Below are 21,997 nucleotides of genomic sequence, written 5' to 3' on the forward strand. Positions count from 1 at the left end.
AGACACATGGACAGACGGACATCGGCTCCCGTCTGTCTGTCCTGGACTGTCCTCCTGGATGGACAGACGGGCACAGGGATGGACACATGGACACAGGGATGGACACAGGGATGGACACGGGGATGGACACAGGGATGGACACGGGGATGGACAGACGGACACGGGGATGGACACGGGGATGGACACACGGACACGGGGATATGGGACAGGAGTTCGGGGATATGGGACAGGGATTCCCGGGACGGACAGGGATGCAGGGCAATTCCTGGGATGGACACGGATTCCCAGGATGCAAATAGATTTTTGGGATGAGGACAGGGATTCTGAGGGAATCCCAGGATGCAGAGGGATTTTTTGGGATGAGGACAGGGATGCAGAGGGATTTTGGGATGCAGAGGGATTTTTGGGATGAGGACAGGGATGCAGAGGGATTTTGGGAAGCAGAAAGATTTTTTGGGATGAGGACAGGGATTCTGAGGGAATCCCAGGATGCAGAGGGATTTTTGGGATGAGGACAGGGATGCAGAGGGATTTTGGGAAGCAGAAAGATTTTTTGGGATGAGGACAGGGATGCAGAGGGAATCCCAGGATTCAGCTGAGGATGGACAGGAGGGAAGCTCCGTGCCAGATCCCAAATCCTCCCACCCGGAATCACCCCAGGAAAGCTCCAGAACCCTGAAACTCCAACCCCACAGGAACTCCATAAAAAAAAATAAAAATCCATGGAATGCTCTGGGGTTTTCAGGCTGCCCCCCAGGTGAATTCCTCACCAGTATTCCGGGTTTTCCATCTTCTCCAGGAACAGGTCCAGCTCGTCCTTGCTCCTCAGGGGTTTGTAGATCCTCCTCCCGTCCAGGTCGTAGCCCACGTGTGGAAAATCCTGGTACCATTCCATGGGAATGTTCCCCACCGTGTTCCTGATGTCCTGGGGGAGAAAAAAATAAAATAAAATAAAATAAAATAAAATAAAATAAAATAAAATAAAATAAAATAAAATAAAATAAAATAAAACACCGGGAAAAGGGTCAGGAGAGGGCAGGGAATTCCTGGGAATAAAGGTGAGGGGATTCCTGGAAATTCCTGGAGAAAAGGGTGAGGGAATTCCAGGGAAATCATGGGAAAAAGGGTGAGGGGATTCCAGGAGAAAAGGGTGAGAGGATTCCTGGGAATTCTGGTGAAAAAGGGTGAGGGAATTCCAGGGAAATCTTGGAGAAAAGGGTGAGGGGATTCCAGGGAATTCTGGTGAAAAAGGGTGAGGGAAATCTTGGAGAAAAGGGTGAGAGAATTCCAGGGAATCCTCGGAGCTGATCCAAAAGTGGGAAGGGGCAGAATTCCCTGTGCCCCCACTCCTGGCTGCAATTCCATGGATTTTGGCCGTGATCCCAAGGATTTTGGGACTCCCTGCACCCCCAGACTCTGACCAGGATCACCTCCACATCCCTGACTGCAATTCCAGGGATTTCAGCTGCGATTCCAGGGATTTGGAGACTCCCTGTGCCCCCGATCATTTCCGTGTCCCTGGCTGCAATTCCAGGGATTTTGGCCGTGATCCCACAGATTTTGGCCACGATCCCAAGGATTTTGGGACTCCCTGCACCCCCAGACTCTGACCAGGATCACCTCCACATCCCTGACTGCAATTCCATGGATTTCAGCTGCGATTCCAGGGATTTGGAGACTCCCTGTGCCCCCAGACTCTGACCACGATCGTATCTGTGTCCCTGGCTGCAATTCCATGGATTTTGGCCGTGATCCCACGGATTTTGGGACTCCCTGCACCCCCAGACTCTGACCACGATTCCCTCTGTGTCCCTGACTGCAATTCCAGGGATTTCAGCTGTGATTCCATGGATTTTGAGACTCCCTGTGCCCCCGATCATCTCCGTGTCCCTGGCTGTGATCCCACAGATTTTGGCCGTGATCCCACGGATTTTGGCCACGATCCCACGGATTTTGGCCGTGATCCCACGGATTTTGGGACTCCCTGCACCCCCAGACTCTGACCAGGATCACCTCCACATCCCTGACTGCAATTCCATCAATCCTGGCTGCAATTCCAGGGATTTTGAGACTCCCTGTGCCCCCGACCATCTCCGTGTCCCTGGCCGTCATCCCACACATTCTGGCCACCGTCCCACACATTTTGGCCACCATTCCCCCCCCCCAATTTGCCCACATTTCGGCCCTCCCTGCACCCCCAGCTCAGCTCAGGACCCCCCTCCCCAATCCCCTCCTGGCCCGGGATCTCTCCAGGATGTGCTGCTGCTTTTCTTTTTCCCGGGAATTCTGCCGGGGCTGGAGCGGGATCGTTCCCGGCGCTAAGCGAAAGCAGATGGCCCCGGGAGCTTCCAGAGGGCCGGCCAGGGGATGACAGAGGTTTGGATTTCGGAAGCTGCCGAGACAGGGATTAAGTGCGGGAGCGCACGGAAGGTGCCGCGCTCCGGCCGGGAATGAACCTCCCGCGAGGAGCTCCTGGGAGGCGCCGCTGGAAAAGCGGGGGGGAAAAAAGCTCAGGGAAAAAAAAAAAAAAAAAACAAAAACCAAAAAAAAAAAAAAGTCAGGAAAATGGAGAAATGGAGATTCCGGGGTTGGGTTTTTGTTGGTTTTTTTTTTTTTTTTTCAGGTGGAAATGTTTTTTCCACATGGATGGAGAGGGGGGGGGGGGGGGGATGTGGGATATCCCGGTGGGGTTTGGGGGGTGGGGTAAGGAGAGGAGAGGAGAGGAGGGAATTCCCGGTTTTCCAGGGGGTAGGGGATGGCTCGGGAATGCTCTGGGGATTCCGTGGGGTGGGTCGTGGATGTGCAGGGGGGAGCAGGGAAATCCCGGGAGATCCCGGAGCCTTTCCCAGGAGTTTTTCTGGGAGAGCTGCAGAGGGGTTTGGGGTGCAGGAGCCGGGGAACGGGTTTATGGGATTTTGGGGGTTTGGGGAAGGAATTCCTGCCTGGCAGAGAATTCCCAAAGAATCCAGGGCTGTCCCAGGATCCATCCCGGGACAGCGGGAGCTGCCCCATGGATTGAGACACCTGACACCTCCGGAATTCCCCAATTCCATCCTGGCTCCCCAGAATCCCAGCAAATCCCAGCGGCGGCTCCTCGAGGGTTAATTCCCGATTCCGGGAGCAGCGGGAATGGGGAAGGGGCCGGGATAATTCCCAATTCCCAGCGGGAATGGGGAGGTGGGGGGACAGGGACGGGGACAATGCCAGCGGTGCCATCCCGGCACGGAAAATCCTCCGGGATTTCGGGATGGGATCCAGCGGGACACCGGGAATGGCGTGGGGGGGGGGGGAAATTCCAGAGGGATCCCAGAATTTCCTGCCCCCCTCCCCGGCAGCTCCGCTGATCTTTGGGATCGGGATAAAGGAATTTTTTTTTTTTTTGGGGGGGGGGAAAACCGGGAAAGGAGCGGCGAATTCCAGGGGAAATGCGGCGAGTCCCGGGCGGGGAAGGAATTCCAGAGGGATCCCAGAATTCCAACCCCCCCCCCCCGACCTCAGCTCCGCCGAGCTTTGGGATCGCAGGGAAAAGGGAATTTATGGGGAAAACAGGTCGGGGAGGAAAAGGAAAAGCGGGGAAAGAGCGGCGAAGGGGTTAAAGCCGGGACTAGAGGGTGAGCTCAGGTAGGCCGGGCCTGGGGCTCCCCTTTCCAAAGGCTCCTTTTCCAAGGAAGCCGGGCCCGGAGGAGGGGCCGGGCCGCCCATTCCCGCCGCTATAAAAATCCCGCAATTCCAGCCCGCGGCTCCCGGAGGATGCGCACGTGCGCCGGGAGCGGCGGCGGCGAGCCCGAAAACCGGGAATAAACCGGGATCAAAGCTCCTAAAACCGCGCTCAAAACCGCTCCCCCCCAGCCCTCCCCCCAAAAAAATCCGCGATCAAAAATCTACCGGCGTTAAACCCGGCGTCAGAACTCCGACACCGCCATCAAACCACCTCCCTCCAAAAAAAAAAAAAAATCGGGATAACAGCCCCAAAACTCGGGATAAGAGCGGAATAAAAATCCCCCGGAGCCATGAGCGGACAGAGCTGAGCATCCCCGCTTTTCCAGCGGCAATTCCCGCTTTTCCCGGCGGCGATCCCCGCTTTTTTTTTTTTTTTTTTTTATTTTATTATTTTTTTTTTTTGCAGCATGTCCTTCGCCATGCTGCGCTCGGCTCCGGGGCGCTTCCTGTACCCCGACATCAGCGCGCTGTCCGAGGACGAGGAGAACAGCGAGAGCTCGGGCTCGGAGGAGAAGCCGTTCCACATGGACGGCGCGGGATTCCCGATGAAAAGCGGCAAGCGGCGCAGCGGCAAGAGCCGCGGCAGGATGTCCCGGGAGCCCCGGCAGCGGCACACGGCCAACGCCCGCGAACGGGACCGGACCAACTCGGTGAACACGGCGTTCACGGCGCTGAGGACGCTCATCCCCACCGAGCCGGCCGACAGGAAACTCTCCAAGATCGAGACGCTGCGCCTCGCCTCCAGCTACATCTCGCACCTGGGCAACGTGCTGCTGCTCGGGGAGGCCAGCGGGAACGGGCAGCCGTGCCACGGAGCGCCCGCACCGCCACCGGCACCGCCACCGGCACCGCTACCGGCACCGGCACCGGCACCCGCCGCCTTCTACCCCGGCGGGGCCGCCTCGCCCCCCGGGAGGGAGGGAGAGAGCGCCCAGCCCCGGCAGATCTGCACCTTCTGCCTCAGCAACCAGAGGAGGATGGTGAGTGGGACCGGGATATCGGGAATGGGGTCTGGGATAGCGGGAATGGGGATTGGGATAACGGGAATGGGGACTGGGATAATGGGATAGAGGGATTGGGGCTCCCAGCCCCGGCAGATCTGCACCTTCTGCCTCAGCAACCAGAGGAGGATGGTGAGTGGGACCGGGATAATGGGATTGGGATAACGGGAATATTGTGAGAGTGAAGGGAATGGGGTCTGGGATATCGGGAATGGGGACTGGGATAATGGGATAGAGGGATTGGGGCGCCCAGCCCCGGCAGATCTGCACCTTCTGCCTCAGCAACCAGAGGAGGATGGTGAGTGGGACCGGGATATCGGGAATGGGGTCTGGGATAGCGGGAATGGGGATTGGGATAACGGGAATGGGGACTGGGATAATGGGATAGAGGGATTGGGGCTCCCAGCCCCGGCAGATCTGCACCTTCTGCCTCAGCAACCAGAGGAGGATGGTGAGTCTGGGACAGCGGGATAATGGGATTGGGGTCTGGGATAACGGGAATGGGACTGGGATAACGGGAATGGGGATTGGGATAACGGGAATAGGGACTGGGATAATGGGATAGAGGGATTGGGGCTCCCAGCCCCGGCAGATCTGCACCTTCTGCCTCAGCAACCAGAGGAGGATGGTGAGTGGGACCGGGATAATGGGATTGGGATAGCGGGAATGGGGATTGGGATAACGGGAATAGGGACTGGGATAATGGGATAGAGGGATTGGGGCGCCCAGCCCCGGCAGATCTGCACCTCCTGCCTCAGCAACCAGAGGAGGATGGTGAGTCTGGGACACCGGGATAATGGGATTGGGATAACGGGAATGGGGACTGGGATAATGGGATTGGGGTCTGGGACAGCGGGAATAGGGACTGGGATAATGGGATAGAGGGATTGGGGCTCCCAGCCCCGGCAGAGCTGCACCTCCTGCCTCAGCAACCAGAGGAGGATGGTGAGTGGGACCGGGATTTGGGAATTGGGATATCGGGAATGTCGTGAGAGTGAAGGGAATGGGGATTGGGATATTGGGATAGCGGGATTGGGGCTCCCAGCCCCGGCAGAGCTGCACCTTCTGCTTTAGGAGGATGGTGAGTGGGACCGGGATAATGGGACTGGGACATCGGGAATATTGTGAGAGTGAAGGGAATGGGGTCTGGGATACCGAAATCGGGATTGGGATAGTGGGAATGGGGTCTGGGATAACGGGAATGGGGATTGGGATAACGGGATTTGGGATTGGGATAACTGGAATGGGATTGGGATAGCGGGAATGTCGTGAGAGTGAAGGGAATGGGATTGGGATGACAGGAATATCGTGAGAGTGAAGGGAATGGGGTCTGGGATAGCGGGAATGGGGATTGAGATACCGGGATTTGGGATTGGGGCTCCCGGGGCGCCCAGCCCCGGCAGAGCTGCACCTTCTGCTTTAGGAGGATGGTGAGTGGGACCGGGATAATGGGACTGGGATAGCGGGAATGGGGATTGGGATAATGGGAATGTCGTGAGAGTGAAGGGAATGGAGACAGGGATTTGGGAATGGGGATTAGGATGAAGGAAATAGGGACTGGGATTCGGGAATGGGGATTGGGATTTGGGAATGGGGACTGGAATAAAGGGAATGGGGATTTGAATTCGAGAATGGGGACTGGGATAAAGGGAATGGGGATTGGGATTCGGGAATGGGGACTGGGATAAAGGGAATGGGGATTGGGATTCGGGAATGGGGACTGGGATTTGGGAATGGGGACTGGGATTTGGGAATGGGGACTGGGATTTGGGAATGGAGACTGGGATATTGGGAATATTGTGGAGATGAAGGGAATGGGGATCGGGATTTGGGAATGAATCCCGTGGGGATGTTGGGAATTGTGTGCTGGGAATTCAGGAATGAATCCCGTGGGGATGTGGGGAATTGTGTGTTGGGAATTCGGGAATGAATCCCGTGGGGATGTTGGGAATTGTATCCCAGGAATTCGGGAATGAATCCCGTGGGGATGTTGGGAGTTGTGTGCTGGGAATTCGGGAATGCCGAGGGAATGATGGGAATTGTATCCCAGGAATTCGGGAATGAATCCCGTGGGGATGATGGGAATTGTATCCCAGGAATTCGGGAATGAATCCTGTGGGAATGATGGGAATTGTATCCCAGGAATTTGGGAATGCCGAGGGAATGATGGGAATTGTATCCCAGGAATTCGGGAATGAATCCTGTGGGAATGATGGGAATTGTATCCCAGGAATTTGGGAATGCCGAGGGAATGATGGGAATTGTATCCCAGGAATTCGGGAATGAATCCTGTGGGAATGATGGGAATTGTATCCCAGGAATTTGGGAATGCCGAGGGAATGATGGGAATTGTATCCCAGGAATTCGGGAATGAATCCTGTGGGAATGATGGGAATTGTATCCCAGGAATTCGGGAATGCCGATTGGACAAAGGGGACGGGGATTGGGATTTGGGATCCGCGCTGGGAACGAGGAGTTCCCGTGTGGGGCTTCCCAAAAATCCCGGAATTCCAGAGCACAGGAGCTCGCCACTTCCCAAAAAACCTGAGATTCCTGAGTTTATCCCAGAGATTCCTGGATTTATCCCAGAGATTCCCGAGTTTATCCCAGAGATTCCCGGGTTTATCCCAGAGATTCCTGGATTTATCCCAGAGATTCCCGAGTTTATCCCAGAGATTCCCGGGTTTATCCCAGAGATTCCCAGGAATTCCCAGGTTTATCCTGGTGATTCCCAGGTTTATCCCGGTGTTTGTCCACCCCGGGGATCACTGGGATGAGCGGGAATTCCAAGGGAATTCCAAGGAAATGCCAAGGGACAGCAGAGCCTCCCAGAGCCGGCGCCAAAATCCACGGAAAAATCCACAGGAATTCCGTGGGAATTCACAGAAACACCATGGGAAATTCCAAGGGAAATCCATGGGAAATTGCATAGGAAATCCTGGGGAAATTCCATGGGGAATTCCATAGGAAATCCATAGGAAAATCAGGGGAAATTCCATAGGAAATCCACGGGAATTCCATGGAAAATCCTGAGGAAATTCCATGGCAAATTGCATAGGAAACTCAGAGGATATTCCACAGGAAATCCACGGAAATTCCATAGGAAATCTATAGGAAATTCAGGGGAAATTCCATAGGAAATCCATGGGAATTCCATGGGGAATCCAGGGGAAATTCCATGGGAATTCCATGGGGAAATTCCATGGGGGAAATTCCATGGGGAATCCATGGGAATTCCATGGGGAAATTCCATGGGGGAAATTCCATGAGAATTCCATGGGAATCCAGGAGGAAATTCCATGGGAATTCCATGGGGAATCCAGGGGGAATCCATGGGAATTCTCTCCAGTGCCTCCCAAGGGCCCCGGGAAAGGGACGGGAGATGGGAAATCCCAGTGCTCCCAGTAACCCCATACTGGGGATCCCAGTGCTCCCAGTAACTGATCCCAGTGCTCCCAGTAACTGATCCCAGTGCTCCCAGTAACCCCATACTGGGAATCCCAGTGCTCCCAGTAACTGATCCCAGTGCTCCCAGTGCTCCCAGTAACTGATCCCAGTGCTCCCAGTAACTGATCCCAGTGCTCCCAGTGCTCCCAGTAACTGATCCCAGTGCTCCCAGTAACTGATCCCTGTGCTCCCAGTAACTGATCCCAGTAACTCCCAGTGACTCTGTACTGGGAATCCAGTGCTCCCAGTAATTCGCAGTAATTCTGTACTGGGAATCCCAGTGCTCCCAGTAACTGATCCCAGTGCTCCCAGTAACTCCATATTGGGGACCCCAGTGTCCCCATCCCAGTGCTCCCAGTTCCCATTCCAGCATTCCCAGTTCCTCCCAGTTCCCAATCCCAGCGTTCCCAGTTCCCCATCCCAGTGTTCCCAGTTCCCCTGGCTGGGATTCCCTGGATTTTGGGATTTCTTGGATTTTGGGATTCCCTGGATTTTGGGATTCCCTGGATTTTGGGATTTCTTGGATTTTGGGATTCCCTGGATTTTGGGATTCCCTGGATTTTGGGATTTTCTCTCTTCCATGTCCCTGATTCCCTGGACTTTAGGATTTCATTTCCTTCCTTTTCCCTGGATTTTGGGATTCCTTGGAGTTTGGGATTCCCTCTCCTCATTCCCTGGATTTTGTCATTCCCTGGATTTTGGGATTCCCTGGATTTTGGGATTCCCTGGATTTTGTCATTCCCTGGATTTTGTCATTCCCTGGATTTTGGGATTCCCTGGATTTTGGGATTTCCCTGCAGGTGGAGCAGGGAGAATCCAGCGGGATTTTCCCACTAAATCCCAAATTCCCGGGAATTCCCTGGGAGCCCCGGGGCCATCCCAAGGCAGAGGGGCAGGATCGGGGTCTGAGCTGACCCCGGATCATCCAGAGAGGAGGGAAAAATCCTCGGGATCCTCCAACTCCCCATCCCTAATTTGGGGTCAATCCCCAAAAAAAATCCCATCCCTCATTTCCCATCAATCCCAAAAAATCCCATCCCTCATTTCCCATCAATCCCAAAAAATCCCATTCCTCATTTCCCATCAATCCCAAAAAATCCCATTCCTCATTTCCCATCAATTCCAAAAAATCCCATTCCTCATTTCCCATCAATCCCAAAAAATCCCATCCCTCATTTCCCATCAATCCCCAAAAAATCCCATCCCTAATTTTGGGTCAATCCCCAAAAAAATCCCATCCCTAATTTCCCATCAATCCCAAAAAATCCCATCCCTAATTTTGGGTCAATCCCAAAAAATCCCATCCCTCATTTCCCATCAATCCCCAAAAAATCCCATCCCTAATTTTGGGTCAATCCCCCCAAAAAAATCCCATTCCTAATTTCCCATCAATCCCAATAATTCCCATCCCTAATTCTGGATCAATCCCAATAAAATCCCATCCCAAATTTCCCATCAATCCCAATAATCCCCATCACCAATTTTGGATCAATCCCAATAAAATCCAACCACAGATGGAATCAGGGCTGGAATTAGAACTGGAATTAGAACTGGAATTGTAACTGGAATTAGACCTGGAATTAGGGATGGAATTAGAGCTGGAATTATGGATGGAGAAATCCTCCCTGAAATCCTTCCCCTGCCCCAAAGATCCCCAAAAATCCCCCTTCAAATCCTCTCCCTGCCCTGAAAATCCCAAAAAAATCTTCCCAAAAGTCCCAAAAAAACCCTTCCCAAAAATCCCCAAAAACCTTCCCCAAAATCCCAAAAAACCTCCCCCAAAATCCCAAAAAACCTTCCCCAAAATCCCAAAAAACCTCCCCCAAAATCCCAAAAAACCTTCCCCAAAATCCCAAAAAACCTCCCCCAAAATCCCAAAAAACCTTCCCCAAAATCCTCCTCCTGTCCCAAAGGTCCCACCTGAGCCAGGGATTTTTTCCCTGAGCCATTCCCGCTTTTCCCCCTTCCCACATCCAGGAAAAATCCGATTTTTCCCATTGAAAAATCCCAGATTTAAGTGCAGGGAGCAGGAATTCCACGAGATTCCCAAACCCCTGAGCCATTCCCGCTTTTCCCCCTTTCCCACATCCAGGAAAAATCCGATTTTTTCCATGGAACAATCCCAGATTTAAGTGCAGGGAGCAGGAATTCCACGAGATTCCCAAACCCCTGAGCCATTCCCGCTTTTCCCCAGGGCAGGATCACTCCCAGTCCGGGTTTTTTTGGGGAAAAATCCCAGAATCAGGAGCAGGAAACGGGAATTCCACGAGATTCCCAAACCCCCGAGCCATTCCCGCTTTTCCCCGTTTTCCCCCGGCCCGACGCCGGGGTTTGGGGTCGGAATTCCCGGTTCCAGCTGCCAGGTGAGAGGGGAGGGAGAAGGCCGGGCGGGATTTTCCCAATCCCCGTTTCCGCTCCAGACGGCCCCGGGCTCGCGGGGCTGGAACATCTGGGAAATCGGAGCAGAATTCCCCCTTTTCCCTCCCCTTCCCACCCTCGGGAACAAAGGCACGGCCGGGGCCGCACGTGCGGGGCTGCAGCCCCGGCACCGAGGGGCCCGGCGGGGGACCCGAAAAATCGGGAATGAATGGGGACCCGAAAAAAATGGGAATGGGGACCCGAAAAATCGGGAATGGGGACCCGAAAAAACGGGAATGAATGGGGACCCGAAAAAAATGGGAATGGGGACCCGAAAAAAATGGGAATGGGGACCCGAAAAAACGGGAATGAATGGGGACCCGAAAAAAATGGGAATGAATGGGGACCCGAAAAAAATGGGAATGGGGACCCGAAAAAACGGGAATGAATGGGGACCCGAAAAAAATGGGAATGGGGACCCGAAAAATCGGGATTGAATGGGGACCCGAAAAAAATGGGAATGGGGACCCGAAACAACGGGAATGGGGTCCCGAAAAATCGGGATTGGGGTCCCGAAAAATCGGGAATGGGGACCCGAAAAAAATGGGAATGGGGTCCCGAAACAACGGGGATGGGGTCCCGAAAAATCGGGATTGGGGTCCCGAAAAATAGGGAATGGGGATGGGATGGGGTCCCGAAAAAACGGGGATGGGGTCCCGAAAAAACGGGGAATGGGGTCCCGAAAAAACGGGAATGGGGACGGGATTGCATCCCAAAAAATCGGGGATGGGGACCCGAAAAAACGGGGAATGGGGACCCGAAAAATCGGGATTGGGGTCCCGAAACAACGGGGATGGGGTCCCGAAAAATCGGGATTGGGGTCCCGAAAAATCGGGAATGGGGTCCCGAAAAAAACGGGGATGGGGATGGGATGGGGTCCCGAAAAATCGGGGATGGGGTCCTTAAAAAACGGGGAATGGGGTCCCGAAAAATCGGGGACGGGGTCCCGAAAAAACGGGGATGGGGTCCCAAAGAAACGGGAATGGGGTCACAGAAAATCGGGGATGGGATGGGATCCCCCAGAAAAACGGGGATGGGGATGGGATTGCATCCCAAAAAACGGGGGATGGGGAATAGGAAAGGTCTGGGATGGAATTGGATCCTCAAAAAAACGGGGATGGGGATGGGATGGGGTCCCAAAAAATCGGGAATGGGATCACAAAAACACGGGGATAGAAAATGAGAGAGGGGCCTGGGATAGAACTGGATCCCCCCAAAAATGGGAATGGGATCCCAAAAAATCGGGAATGGAGATGGGATCCCAAAAAAAACGGGGATGGGATCCAAGAAAAATGGGGATGGGATTGGATCCCAAAAACTGGGGATGGGATCCCAAAAAAACGGGGATGGAAAACGGGAGAGGGGCCCGGGGTGGGACTGAATCCACAAAAATGGGGATGGGAATTCGGAATGGTACTGGTTATACTGGGCTGTACTGGTTATACTGGGCTGTACTGGTTATACTGGGAACGGTACTGGTTATACTGGGGCTGTACTGGTTATACTGGGCTGTACTGGTTATACTGGGAACGGTACTGGTTATACTGGGGCTGTACTGGTTATACTGGGAACGGTACTGGTTATACTGGGCTGTACTGGTTATACTGGGGCTGTACTGGTTATACTGGGAACGGTACTGGTTATACTGGGCTGTACTGGTTATACTGGGGCTGTACTGGTTATACTGGGAACGGTACTGGTTATACTGGGGCTGTACTGGTTATACTGGGGCTGTACTGGTTATACTGGGAACGGTACTGGTTATACTGGGGCTGTACTGGTTATACTGGGAACGGTACTGGTTACACTGGGCTGTACTGGTGGCACTGGGGCTGTACTGGTTATACTGGGGCTGTACTGGTCATACTGGGGCTGTACTGGTTACACTGGGCTGTACTGGTCATACTGGGGCTGTACTGGTTATACTGGGAACAGGACTGGTTATACTGGGAACGGTACTGGTTACACTGGGCTGTACTGGTGACACTGGGGCTGTACTGGTGACACTGGAGGCTGTACTGGTGGCACTGGAGGTTATACTGGTGGCAATGGACGTTATACTGGTTATACTGGGCTGTACTGGTTACACTGGGGCTGTACTGGTGACACTGGGGGTTATACTGGTTACACTGGGGCTGTACTGGTTACACTGGGGGTTATACTGGTTACACTGGGGCTGTACGCTGTACTGGTTATACTGGAGGTTATACTGGTTATACTGGGGGTTTTACTGGGGCTGTACTGGTTACACTGGGGCTGTACTGGTTACACTGGGGGTTATACTGGTTATACTGGAGGTTATACTGGTTACACTGGGGGCTGTACTGGTGACACTGGGGGCTATACTGGTTATACTGGTTACACTGGGGGCTGTACTGGTTACACTGGGGGCTGTACTGGTTACACTGGGGGCTATACTGGTTATACTGGTTACACTGGGGGCTGTACTGGTGACACTGGGGGCTGTACTGGTGGCACTGGGGGCTGTACTGGTTATACTGGGGCTGTACTGGTGACACTGGGGGCTGTACTGGTGACACTGGGGGTTATACTGGTTACACTGGGCTGCACTGGTTATACTGGGGGCTGTACTGGTTATACTGGGCTGTACTGGTGACACTGGGGCTGTACTGGTGACACTGGGGCTGTACTGGTGGCACTGGAGGTTATACTGGTGGCAATGGACGTTATACTGGTTATACTGGGCTGTACTGGTTACACTGGGGGCTGTACTGGTTACACTGGGCTGTACTGGTGGCACTGGGGGCTGTACTGGTTATACTGGGCTGTACTGGTTACACTGGGGGCTGTACTGGTGGCACTGGGGGCTATACTGGTGACACTGGGGGCTGTACTGGTTACACTGGGGATTATACTGGTGGCACTGGGGGCTGTACTGGTGGCACTGGGGGCTGTACTGGTTACACTGGGCTGTACTGGTGACACTGGGGGTTATACTGGTTACACTGGGGGCTGTACTGGTGACACTGGGCTGTACTGGTGGCACTGGGGGTTATACTGGTTACACTGGGGCTGTACTGGTGGCACTGGAGGCTGTACTGGTTACACTGGGGCTGTACTGGTGGCACTGGGGGCTGTACTGGTTATACTGGGCTGTACTGGTTACACTGGGGATTATACTGGTTATACTGGGGGCTGTACTGGTGGCACTGGGGGCTGTACTGGTGACACTGGGGGCTGTACTGGTGGCACTGGGGGCTGTACTGGTTACACTGGGCTGTACTGGTGACACTGGGGATTATACTGGTTACACTGGGGGTTATACTGGTTACACTGGGGGTTATACTGGTTATACTGGGCTGTACTGGTGGCAGTGGGAGTGTGATCCCGGCGGAATTCCCGGCCATCCCGGCTCCAATCCCATCTCCTCTCCGTCCCGCAGAGCAGAGACCGGGACAGGAAGGCGGGGCAGCTGCGCAGCTAGGCCGGCAATTCCCGCCGGGAATTCCAGGGAACAGCCCCGGGGGATCCCCCCCGATCCTGGGATCCTCCCCCGGCACGGGAACAGCGGCAGCGACATCCCAGAGCATCCCCCGGGACACGCCGGAATCCCGGGAATTCCACGGAATGCGCCCAGAGGAGCCGCCACGGGAATTTCCTGGGAATTCCTGCCCCGGGATTTGGGATCACGGGACACCCGGATCTCCGGGATCTGCTCCGGGAATTTCCTGCGAATTCCTGCCCCGGGATTTGGGATCACGGGACACTCGGATCTCCTGGATCTGCTCCGGGAATTTCCTGGGAATTCCTGCCCCTCATGGAACACTTGGATCTCCGGGATCTGCTCCGGGAATTTCCTGGGAATTCCTGCCCCGGGATTTGGGATCACGGGACACTCGGATCTCCTGGATCTGCTCCGGGAAATTCCTGGGAATTCCTGCCACGGGATTTGGGATCACGGAACACTCGGATCTCCTGGATCTGCTCCAGAAATCCCTGGGAATTTCTGTCCCAGGATACTCGGGATCTCCTGGATCTACTTGGGAATCCTCTGGAATTCCTGCCCTGGGATTTGGGATCACAGAACACTCAAATCTCCTGGATCTTCTCTGGGAATCCCTGGGAATTCCTGCCCTGGGATTTGGGATCATGGAACACCCGGATCTCTTGGATCTGCTCCAGGAATCCTCTGGAATTCCTGCCCCTCATGGAACTCTCGGATGTCCCGGATCCACTGGGGAATTCCTGGGAATCCCTGCCCTGGGATTTGTGGATGCTCATGGAATTTTTGGATCTCCCAGAGCCACTCCCCGGATCCACTTCCTGCTTGGAGCCGCTTGATCCTGAAACCGATCCTAGAACTGATCCCAGAACTGATCCTGAAACTGATCCTAGAACTGATCCTGGAATTGATCCCAGAACTGATCCCAGAATTTATCCTGAAACCGATCCCAGAACTGATCCTGGAATTTATCCTGGAATTGATCCCAGAACTGATCCCAGAGCCAATCCCAGAACTGATCCTGGAGCTGATTTCCCTGAACTGATCCTGGAATTGATCCTGGAACTGATCCTGGAATTTATTTCCCTGAACTGATCCCAGAACTGATTTCCCTGAACCGATTTCCTGGAACCAATTCTGGAACTGATTGTCCTGAACTGATCCCAGAACTGATCCTGGAATTTATTTCCCTGAACTGATCCTGGAATTGATCCCGGAATTGATTTTGGAATAGATCCCAGAACTGATCCTGGATTTTATTTCCTTGAACTGATTTTCCTGAACTGATCCTGGAAACAATCCCAGAATTGATCCTGGAATTGATCCCAGAACTGATTTTCCTGAACTGATCCCGGAACTGATCCTGGAATTTATTTCCTTGAACTGATTTTCCTGAACTGATCCTGGAACTGATCCTGGAATTGGTCCCTGATCTGATCCCAGAACTGATCCTGGAATTTATTTCCTTGAACTGATTTTCCTGAACTGATCCTGGAATTGATCCCTGATCTGATCCCAGAACTGATCCTGGAATTTATTTCCTTGAACTGATTTTCCTGAACTGATCCTGGAATTGATCCCTGATCTGATCCCAGAACTGATCCTGGAATTTATTTCCTTGAACTGATTTTCCTGAACTGATCCTGGAATTGATCCCTGATCTGATCCCAGAACTGATCCTGGAATTTATTTCCTTGAACTGATTTTCCTGAACTGATCCTGGAATTGATCCCGGAGCGTGGGGTGGGGGTGGGGCTGCATTTTTTGGGAATTATCAATCACATGCTGGAATTTCATGTTGTTGATGTGGGAATTAATTAAATCCGGAATTTGTGTCATTAATTGGGAATGTGGGTGATGATCCTTGAGGGAATTCCTTCCTTTTCCTTTTCCCTTTTCCCCTTTCCCTTCTGGTCACATCCACAGGGATGGGAAATCCTGGGAATGGGGATTCCATCCGCAGGGAATGGAAATTCCAGCAGGGAATGGGGATTCCAGCCTGGAATTCCAGACCTTTCCAGGGGAATATTCCAGGAAATCCCAAATTGAGGCACTTCCCTCTAATCCTGTTTCTGTTCCCAGCCTTTCCCAACCTTTTCCAGCCTTTTCCAGTCTTTCCCATCATTTTCCAAACATTTCCAGCCTTTCCCAACCTTTCCCAAACATTTCCAACCTTTCCCAAACTTTTCCAAACATTTCCAGCCTTTCCCAAACTTTTTCAGCCTTTCCGAACCTTTCCCAAACATTTCCAGCCTTTCCCAACCTTTCCCAGCCTTTCCCAGCCTCTTCCAGTATTTCCCGAATTTTTCCAGGTTTCCCAGCTGCTCCCCCGGGCTCAGCCCCTTCCCAGCGCAGCAGGAGCAGGGAAAAGTCTCCGGATCCAGCCGGGAACGTTCCCGGGGAACGCCACGGGAAATGCAGAATTCCCTGATCCCACAAACCCCCAGGGGATCCCGGCCCCTTTTCCCGGCTCCTGGTCCTTCCCGGGAGGAATCCCGGACCATTCCCGGTTCATTCCCGGCTCCTTTCCCAGTTCATTCCTGGCTCATTCCCAGCTCATTCCCAGCTCCATTCCCAGCTCCATTCCCGGCTCATTCCCAGCTCCATTCCCGGCTCATTCCCGGCTCATTCCCAGCTCCATTCCCGGTTCATTCCCAGCTCATTCCCAGCTCCATTCCCAGCTCCATTCCCGGTTCATTCCCAGCTCCATTCCCAGCTCCATTCCCGGCTCATTCCCAGCTCCATTCCCGGCTCATTCCCAGCTCCATTCCCGGCTCATTCCCGGCTCATTCCCAGCTCCATTCCCGGCTCATTCCCAGCTCCATTCCCGGCTCCATCCCGGCTCCATTCCCGGCTCATTCCCAGTTCATTCCCGGCTCATTCCCGGCTCATTCTCAGCTCCATTCCCGGTTCATTCCCGGCTCCTTTCCCAGTTCATTCCTGGCTCATTCCCAGCTCCATTCCCGGCTCATTCCCAGCTCCATTCCCGGCTCATTCCCAGCTCCATTCCCGGCTCATTCCCGGCTCATTCTCAGCTCCATTCCCGGCTCATTCCCAGCCCCATCCCGGCTCATTCCCAGCTCCATTCCCGGCTCCATTCCCGGCTCATTCCCAGTTCATCCCCGGCTCATTCCCAGCTCCATTCCCGGCTCCATCCCGGCCCCCGCCGGAGCCTGGCCCGGGATTTTTCCGGGACATTTTTGCTCCATGAAATCAGCTCCCGGAGGCTCCTGGATCCGCACGTCCCGGCCTTGGCTCCCGCGGGACTGGCCCCGAGCCCGCTCCCGCTGCCAGCCCGGCGGCTCCTGGAATTCAGGAGCTCAGGAATTCGGGCCCGAGGCCCGGGATGGCTCCGGAGGGGAGGAGGAATTTCTGGGATCTTGCGGCCACCAAGGGCTGGGAGCAGCTCCCGATTTCCCTGCGAGCCCGGGAGACCCAAACCGGGGGAAGGGAAGCTCCAAACTGGGAATTCTGGAGATTCCTGGGACAGGATCCCAGCTCAGATCCTTCCTGCGGGATGGCCCCGGGATCAGCCTCTGCAATGCCCCAGATCCAGGGAATCCGGGAATTCCTGGCGCTGCAAAAACCCCTGGAGCCTCCCCAGGTCACTCCTGGCTGTGTCCCCATCCCACATCCACAGGGATGGGAATTCCAGACTGGAATTCCAGCGGGAATATTCCCAAAAATCCCCTTCCGGATGCCAGGGGTGGGATACGGATCCGAGCGTTCCCAAATCCCACAGTGCTGGGAAGGGGAGGCCCCCCCCAGCTGCCAGAATTCCCAAAAATCCCTCCCAGACTCCGGGAGAGCGATTTGGGATGCCAGAATTCCCAAAAATCCCTTCCATGCTCCAGGAGGGGGATTTGGGATGCCAGAATTCCCAAAAATCCCTTTCAGGCTCCAAGAGAGGGATTTGGGATGCCAGAATTCCCAAAAATCCCTCCCAGGCTCCAGGAGATCTGGACAGAAATTGAGGATGGAAGAATCTGGACAGGACCCAGCAATGGCTTCCGTTGGAATATTGGGAATTTTCGGGATGGAATTCCCAAATTTTGGGGCTGGAACGTCCCTGGAACATTCCGGGAGAGCGGAGCCGTCCCTGCCCTGGAATGGGACAATCCCCAAAATCCCAAAAATCCTTTCTGTGTCCCAAACAATCCCAGGAGTCCCTGGAGTGCTCCCAGCCCCCATTCCCAGTGAATCCCAGCCCCCATTCCCAGTGAATCCCAGCCCAAATTCCCAATTCCTGGCCATTCCCAAGGAATCCCAGTCCCAAATCCCAGTGAATCCCAGCCCCAATTCCCAATTTCTGGCCATTCCCAAGGAATCCCAGCCCCCATTCCCAGTGAATCCCAGCCCCAATTCCCAATTCCTGGCCATTCCCAAGGAATCCCAGTCCCAAATCCCAATCCCAGCCCTCATTCCCAGTAAATCCCAGTCCCCATTCCCAATTCCTGGCCATTCCCAGTGAATCCCAGTCTCAAATCCCAATCCCAGCCCCAATTCCCAGTTCCTGGCCATTCCTAATAAACCCCAGCCCCCATTCCCAGTAAATCCCAGCTCCAATTCTCAATTCCTGGCCATTCCCAATAAACCCCAGCCCCCATTCCCAATAAACCCCAGCCCCCATTCCCAATTCCTGGCCATTCCCAATAAACCCCAGCCCCCATTCCCAGTCCCTGGCCATTCCCAATAAACCCCAGCCCCCATTCCCAGTAAATCCCAGCCCCCATTCCCAGTCCCTGGCCATTCCCAATGAACCCCAGCCCCCATTCCCAGTCCCAATTCCCATTCCCAGCCTCTGGAATGAGCTGCCAGGCTCCCACCTGATCCATCAGCAGCTGCTCCCGGCCATTGCCGGCCCCGCACCTGCAATTCCTGCCGGGAACCACATGTGACCCCTCCTGTGATCCCTGATTTATTCCCTGCCAGCCTCTTCCCCCCGCACTCCCTCCCTCCCTCCCTCCCTTTTTTTCCTCCTCGGGAATGTCTGCCAGCTGGGAACGGCCCCCCACGGCATCCTGGCAATCCCCAAAAAAATAAATTTAAAAAAAACCCCCAAATCCGACAAACCCCCCCCCCAAAAAAACCCCGCCAAGCCCTAAAACCCAGGCAGAGCTGGAAGCGGGAGCCCGCAGCTCGCTGCCCCCGGTTTTCCAGGTTTTCCACGCGGGTTTTCCGTGCGGTTTGGGCTCTCCCCCCTCTGTGCGGGCTCTCCCCGAGCCGCTCCAGGTGCGGAGGGATGGTTGGGGAAGCGCTGGAAGCGGCGCCGCCTCCCCCGTGTCCGTCTGCGGCGGCAGCGGGAGCAGGAAGCCAAATCCGCCTCTGGAATTCTTCACTCGCTCCTCGTTGGCGGCTCCCGCGGGATGCCGGGGTCAGGCTCCCTCCGCCGCTCTCCCGGATTTTCCCGGGATGAGCTCGGGTTACAGAGCCGGGGCTGCTCCCGGCCGGGCCCCCGGCGAGCCCCGGGCCCGCTCCGCTGCCTCCGGATCCGAGCGAGCAGCGGGGCTTGGGGGGTTTGGGATCGGAACCGGGGTTTGGGATCATTCCTGGGGTCTGGGCTTGGGGGGTTTGGGATCATTCCTGGGTTTGGGATCGGAACCGGGGTTTGGGATCGGTACCGGGGTTTTGGGATCGGAACCGGGTTTGGGATCGGAACCGGGTTTGGGATCAGTCCTGGGGTCTGGGCTTGGGGGGTTTGGGATCAGTCCTGGGTTTGGGATCGGAACCGGGGTTTGGGATCATTCCCGGATTTGGGATCATTCCCGGGTTTGGGATAATTCCTGGGTTTGGGATCATTCCTGGGGGCTGGGATCATTCCTGGGTTTGGGATCGGTACCGGGGTTTGGGATCGGGGGTTTTGGGATCATTCCTGGGTTTGGGATCATTCCCGGGGTTTGGGATCGGGGGTTTTGGGATCGATCCCGGGGTTTGGGATGATTCCTGGGTTTGGAATCGGTCCCGGGTTTGGGATCGGGGGTTTTGGGATCGGTCCTGGGTTTGGGATCGTTCCCGGGGTTTGGGATCATTCCTGGGTTTGGGATCATTCCCGGGGTTTGGGATCGGTACCGGGTTTGGGATCAGTCCTGGGTTTGGGATCGGTACCGGGTTTTGGGATCATTCCCGGGTTTGGGATCGGTCCCGGGGTTTGGGATCAGTCCTGGGTTTGGGATCGGTACTGGGGTTTTGGGATCATTCCCGGGTCTGGGATCATTCCCGGGTTTGGGATCAGTCCTGGGTTTGGGATCGGTACCGGGGTTTGGGATCATTCCCGGGGTTTGGGATCATTCCCGGGGTTTGGGATCATTCCCGGGTCTGGGATCATTCCCGGGGTTTGGGATCGGTACCGATTTTGGGATCATTCCCGGGTTTGGGATCATTCCCGGGTTTGGGATCATTCCTGGGTTTGGGATCATTCCCGGGTTTGGGATCATTCCTGGGTTTGGGATCAGTCTTGGGTTTCGGATCGGGGGTTTTGGGATCATTCCTGAGGTCTGGGATCATTCCTGGGTTTGGGATCATTCCCGGGGTTTGGGATCGGGGTTTGGGATCATTCCCGGGTTTCCCTGAGCACCCCCCACTCGGAGGGGTTTTGTCCTGGAGAAATTGGGAAAAGGGGGAAATGGGGAACTGGGAAATGGAGAAGGGGAAATGGGATGGGGAACTGGGAACTGGGGAATGGGAACTGGGATACTGGGAATGGGATAGGGGACTGGGGAATGGGAACTGGGGAATGGGAACTGGGGAATGAGAACTGGAATGTGCAAAAAGGGAAACGGAGAAGTGGGAAATGGGATATGGGAAAAGGGGAATGGAGAATTGGGAAATGGGGAGAGGGATGTGGGGAAATGGGGAACTGGGAACTGGGAAATAGGATAAGGGGAAAGGGATGTGAGGAAATGGGATATGGGAACTGGGAATTGGAGTCACTGGGAAATGGGAACTGGGAAATGGGAACTGGAAGGTGCAAAAAGGGAAATGGAGAACTGGGAAATGGGAACTAGGAAACTGGGAAATGGGGAAAGGGAACTGGGAAATGGGAACTGGGACATGGGGAAAAGGGAATAGAAAATTGGGAAATGGGAACTGGGGAAATGGGAAATAGGAACTGGGAAGTGGGATGGGGAACTGGGAAGTGGGAACTGGGGAACTGGGATGGGGAACTGGGAAGTGGGATGGGGAACTGGGAAGTGGGATGGGGAACTGGGAAGTGGGAGAAGGGCTGGGAATGTTTGCCCAGGAGCCTCAGGGACGATCCCAGGGGATGATCCAGGCCTGGAGAATCCCAGAATTCCCAGCAGGGAAGGACCCGGACCCTGCTCCGAGCACGGGAATTCCAGGCTTGGAAAATTCCCATAATCCCAATCCCAGGGAATCCCAGAATGGCTGGGGATGATCCCAATCCCAATCCCAGGGAATCCCAGAATGGCTGGGGATGATCCCAATCCCAGGGAATCCCAGACTGGTTTGGGATGATCCCAATCCCAGGGAATCCCAGAATTTTTGGGATGATCCCAATCCCAGAGGTTCCAGGGAATCCCAGAATGGCTGGGGATGATCCCAATCCCAGGGAATCCCAGACTTTTTGGGATGATCCCAATCCCAATCCCAGACATTCCAGGGAATCCCAGAATTTTTGGGATGATCCCAATCCCAGGGATTCCAGGGAATCCCAGAATGGCTGGGGATGATCCCAATCCCAATCCCAGGGAATCCCAGACTTTTTGGGATGATCCCAATCCCAGGAATTCCAGACTGGTTTGGGATGATCCCGATCCCAATCCCAGACATTCCAGGCAATCCCAGACTTTTTGGGACGATCCCAATCCCGTGGAGCAGCTCCTGCTCTCCCAGGGACGTTCCAGCCCCAAAATTCGGGAATTCCATCCCGAATTCCCAATATTCCAACGGAAGCCATTGCTGGGTCCTGTCCAGATTCCTCCATCCT

At 54.6% G+C, this 21,997-nt stretch overlaps 2 protein-coding genes across 2 annotated transcripts in view; one reads left to right on the forward strand and one right to left on the reverse strand.

The window, feature by feature from the left end:
- BOP1 (BOP1 ribosomal biogenesis factor) overlaps positions 1–21,997 on the reverse strand; it is a 61,960-nt gene that overhangs the window by 4,538 nt on the left and 35,425 nt on the right. Inside the window, exons 4-5 of the mRNA XM_088164568.1 lie at positions 771–925; positions 5–54 (exon numbers count right to left, since the gene is read on the reverse strand). Coding sequence (XP_088020694.1) covers positions 5–54; positions 771–925 — 205 coding nt within the window. The remainder of the gene's footprint in view (positions 1–4; positions 55–770; positions 926–21,997) is intronic.
- LOC106864030 (basic helix-loop-helix transcription factor scleraxis-like) lies at positions 3,748–4,790 on the forward strand. The gene has a single exon (XM_088154746.1). The coding sequence runs from the start codon at positions 4,128–4,130 to the stop codon at positions 4,788–4,790; it is 663 nt and encodes a 220-aa protein (XP_088010872.1). The 5' UTR covers positions 3,748–4,127.

This window comes from Sturnus vulgaris, chromosome 1, assembly GCF_052056855.1.
Source record: "Sturnus vulgaris isolate bStuVul1 chromosome 1, bStuVul1.hap1, whole genome shotgun sequence".
Lineage (NCBI taxonomy): Eukaryota > Metazoa > Chordata > Aves > Passeriformes > Sturnidae > Sturnus > Sturnus vulgaris.

What these genes read in the sequence shown, in the direction of transcription:
- LOC106864030 (XM_088154746.1), top strand. Translation starts at nt 4,128, where the DNA reads ATGTCCTTCGCCATGCTGCGCTCGGCTCCGGGGCGCTTCCTGTACCCC.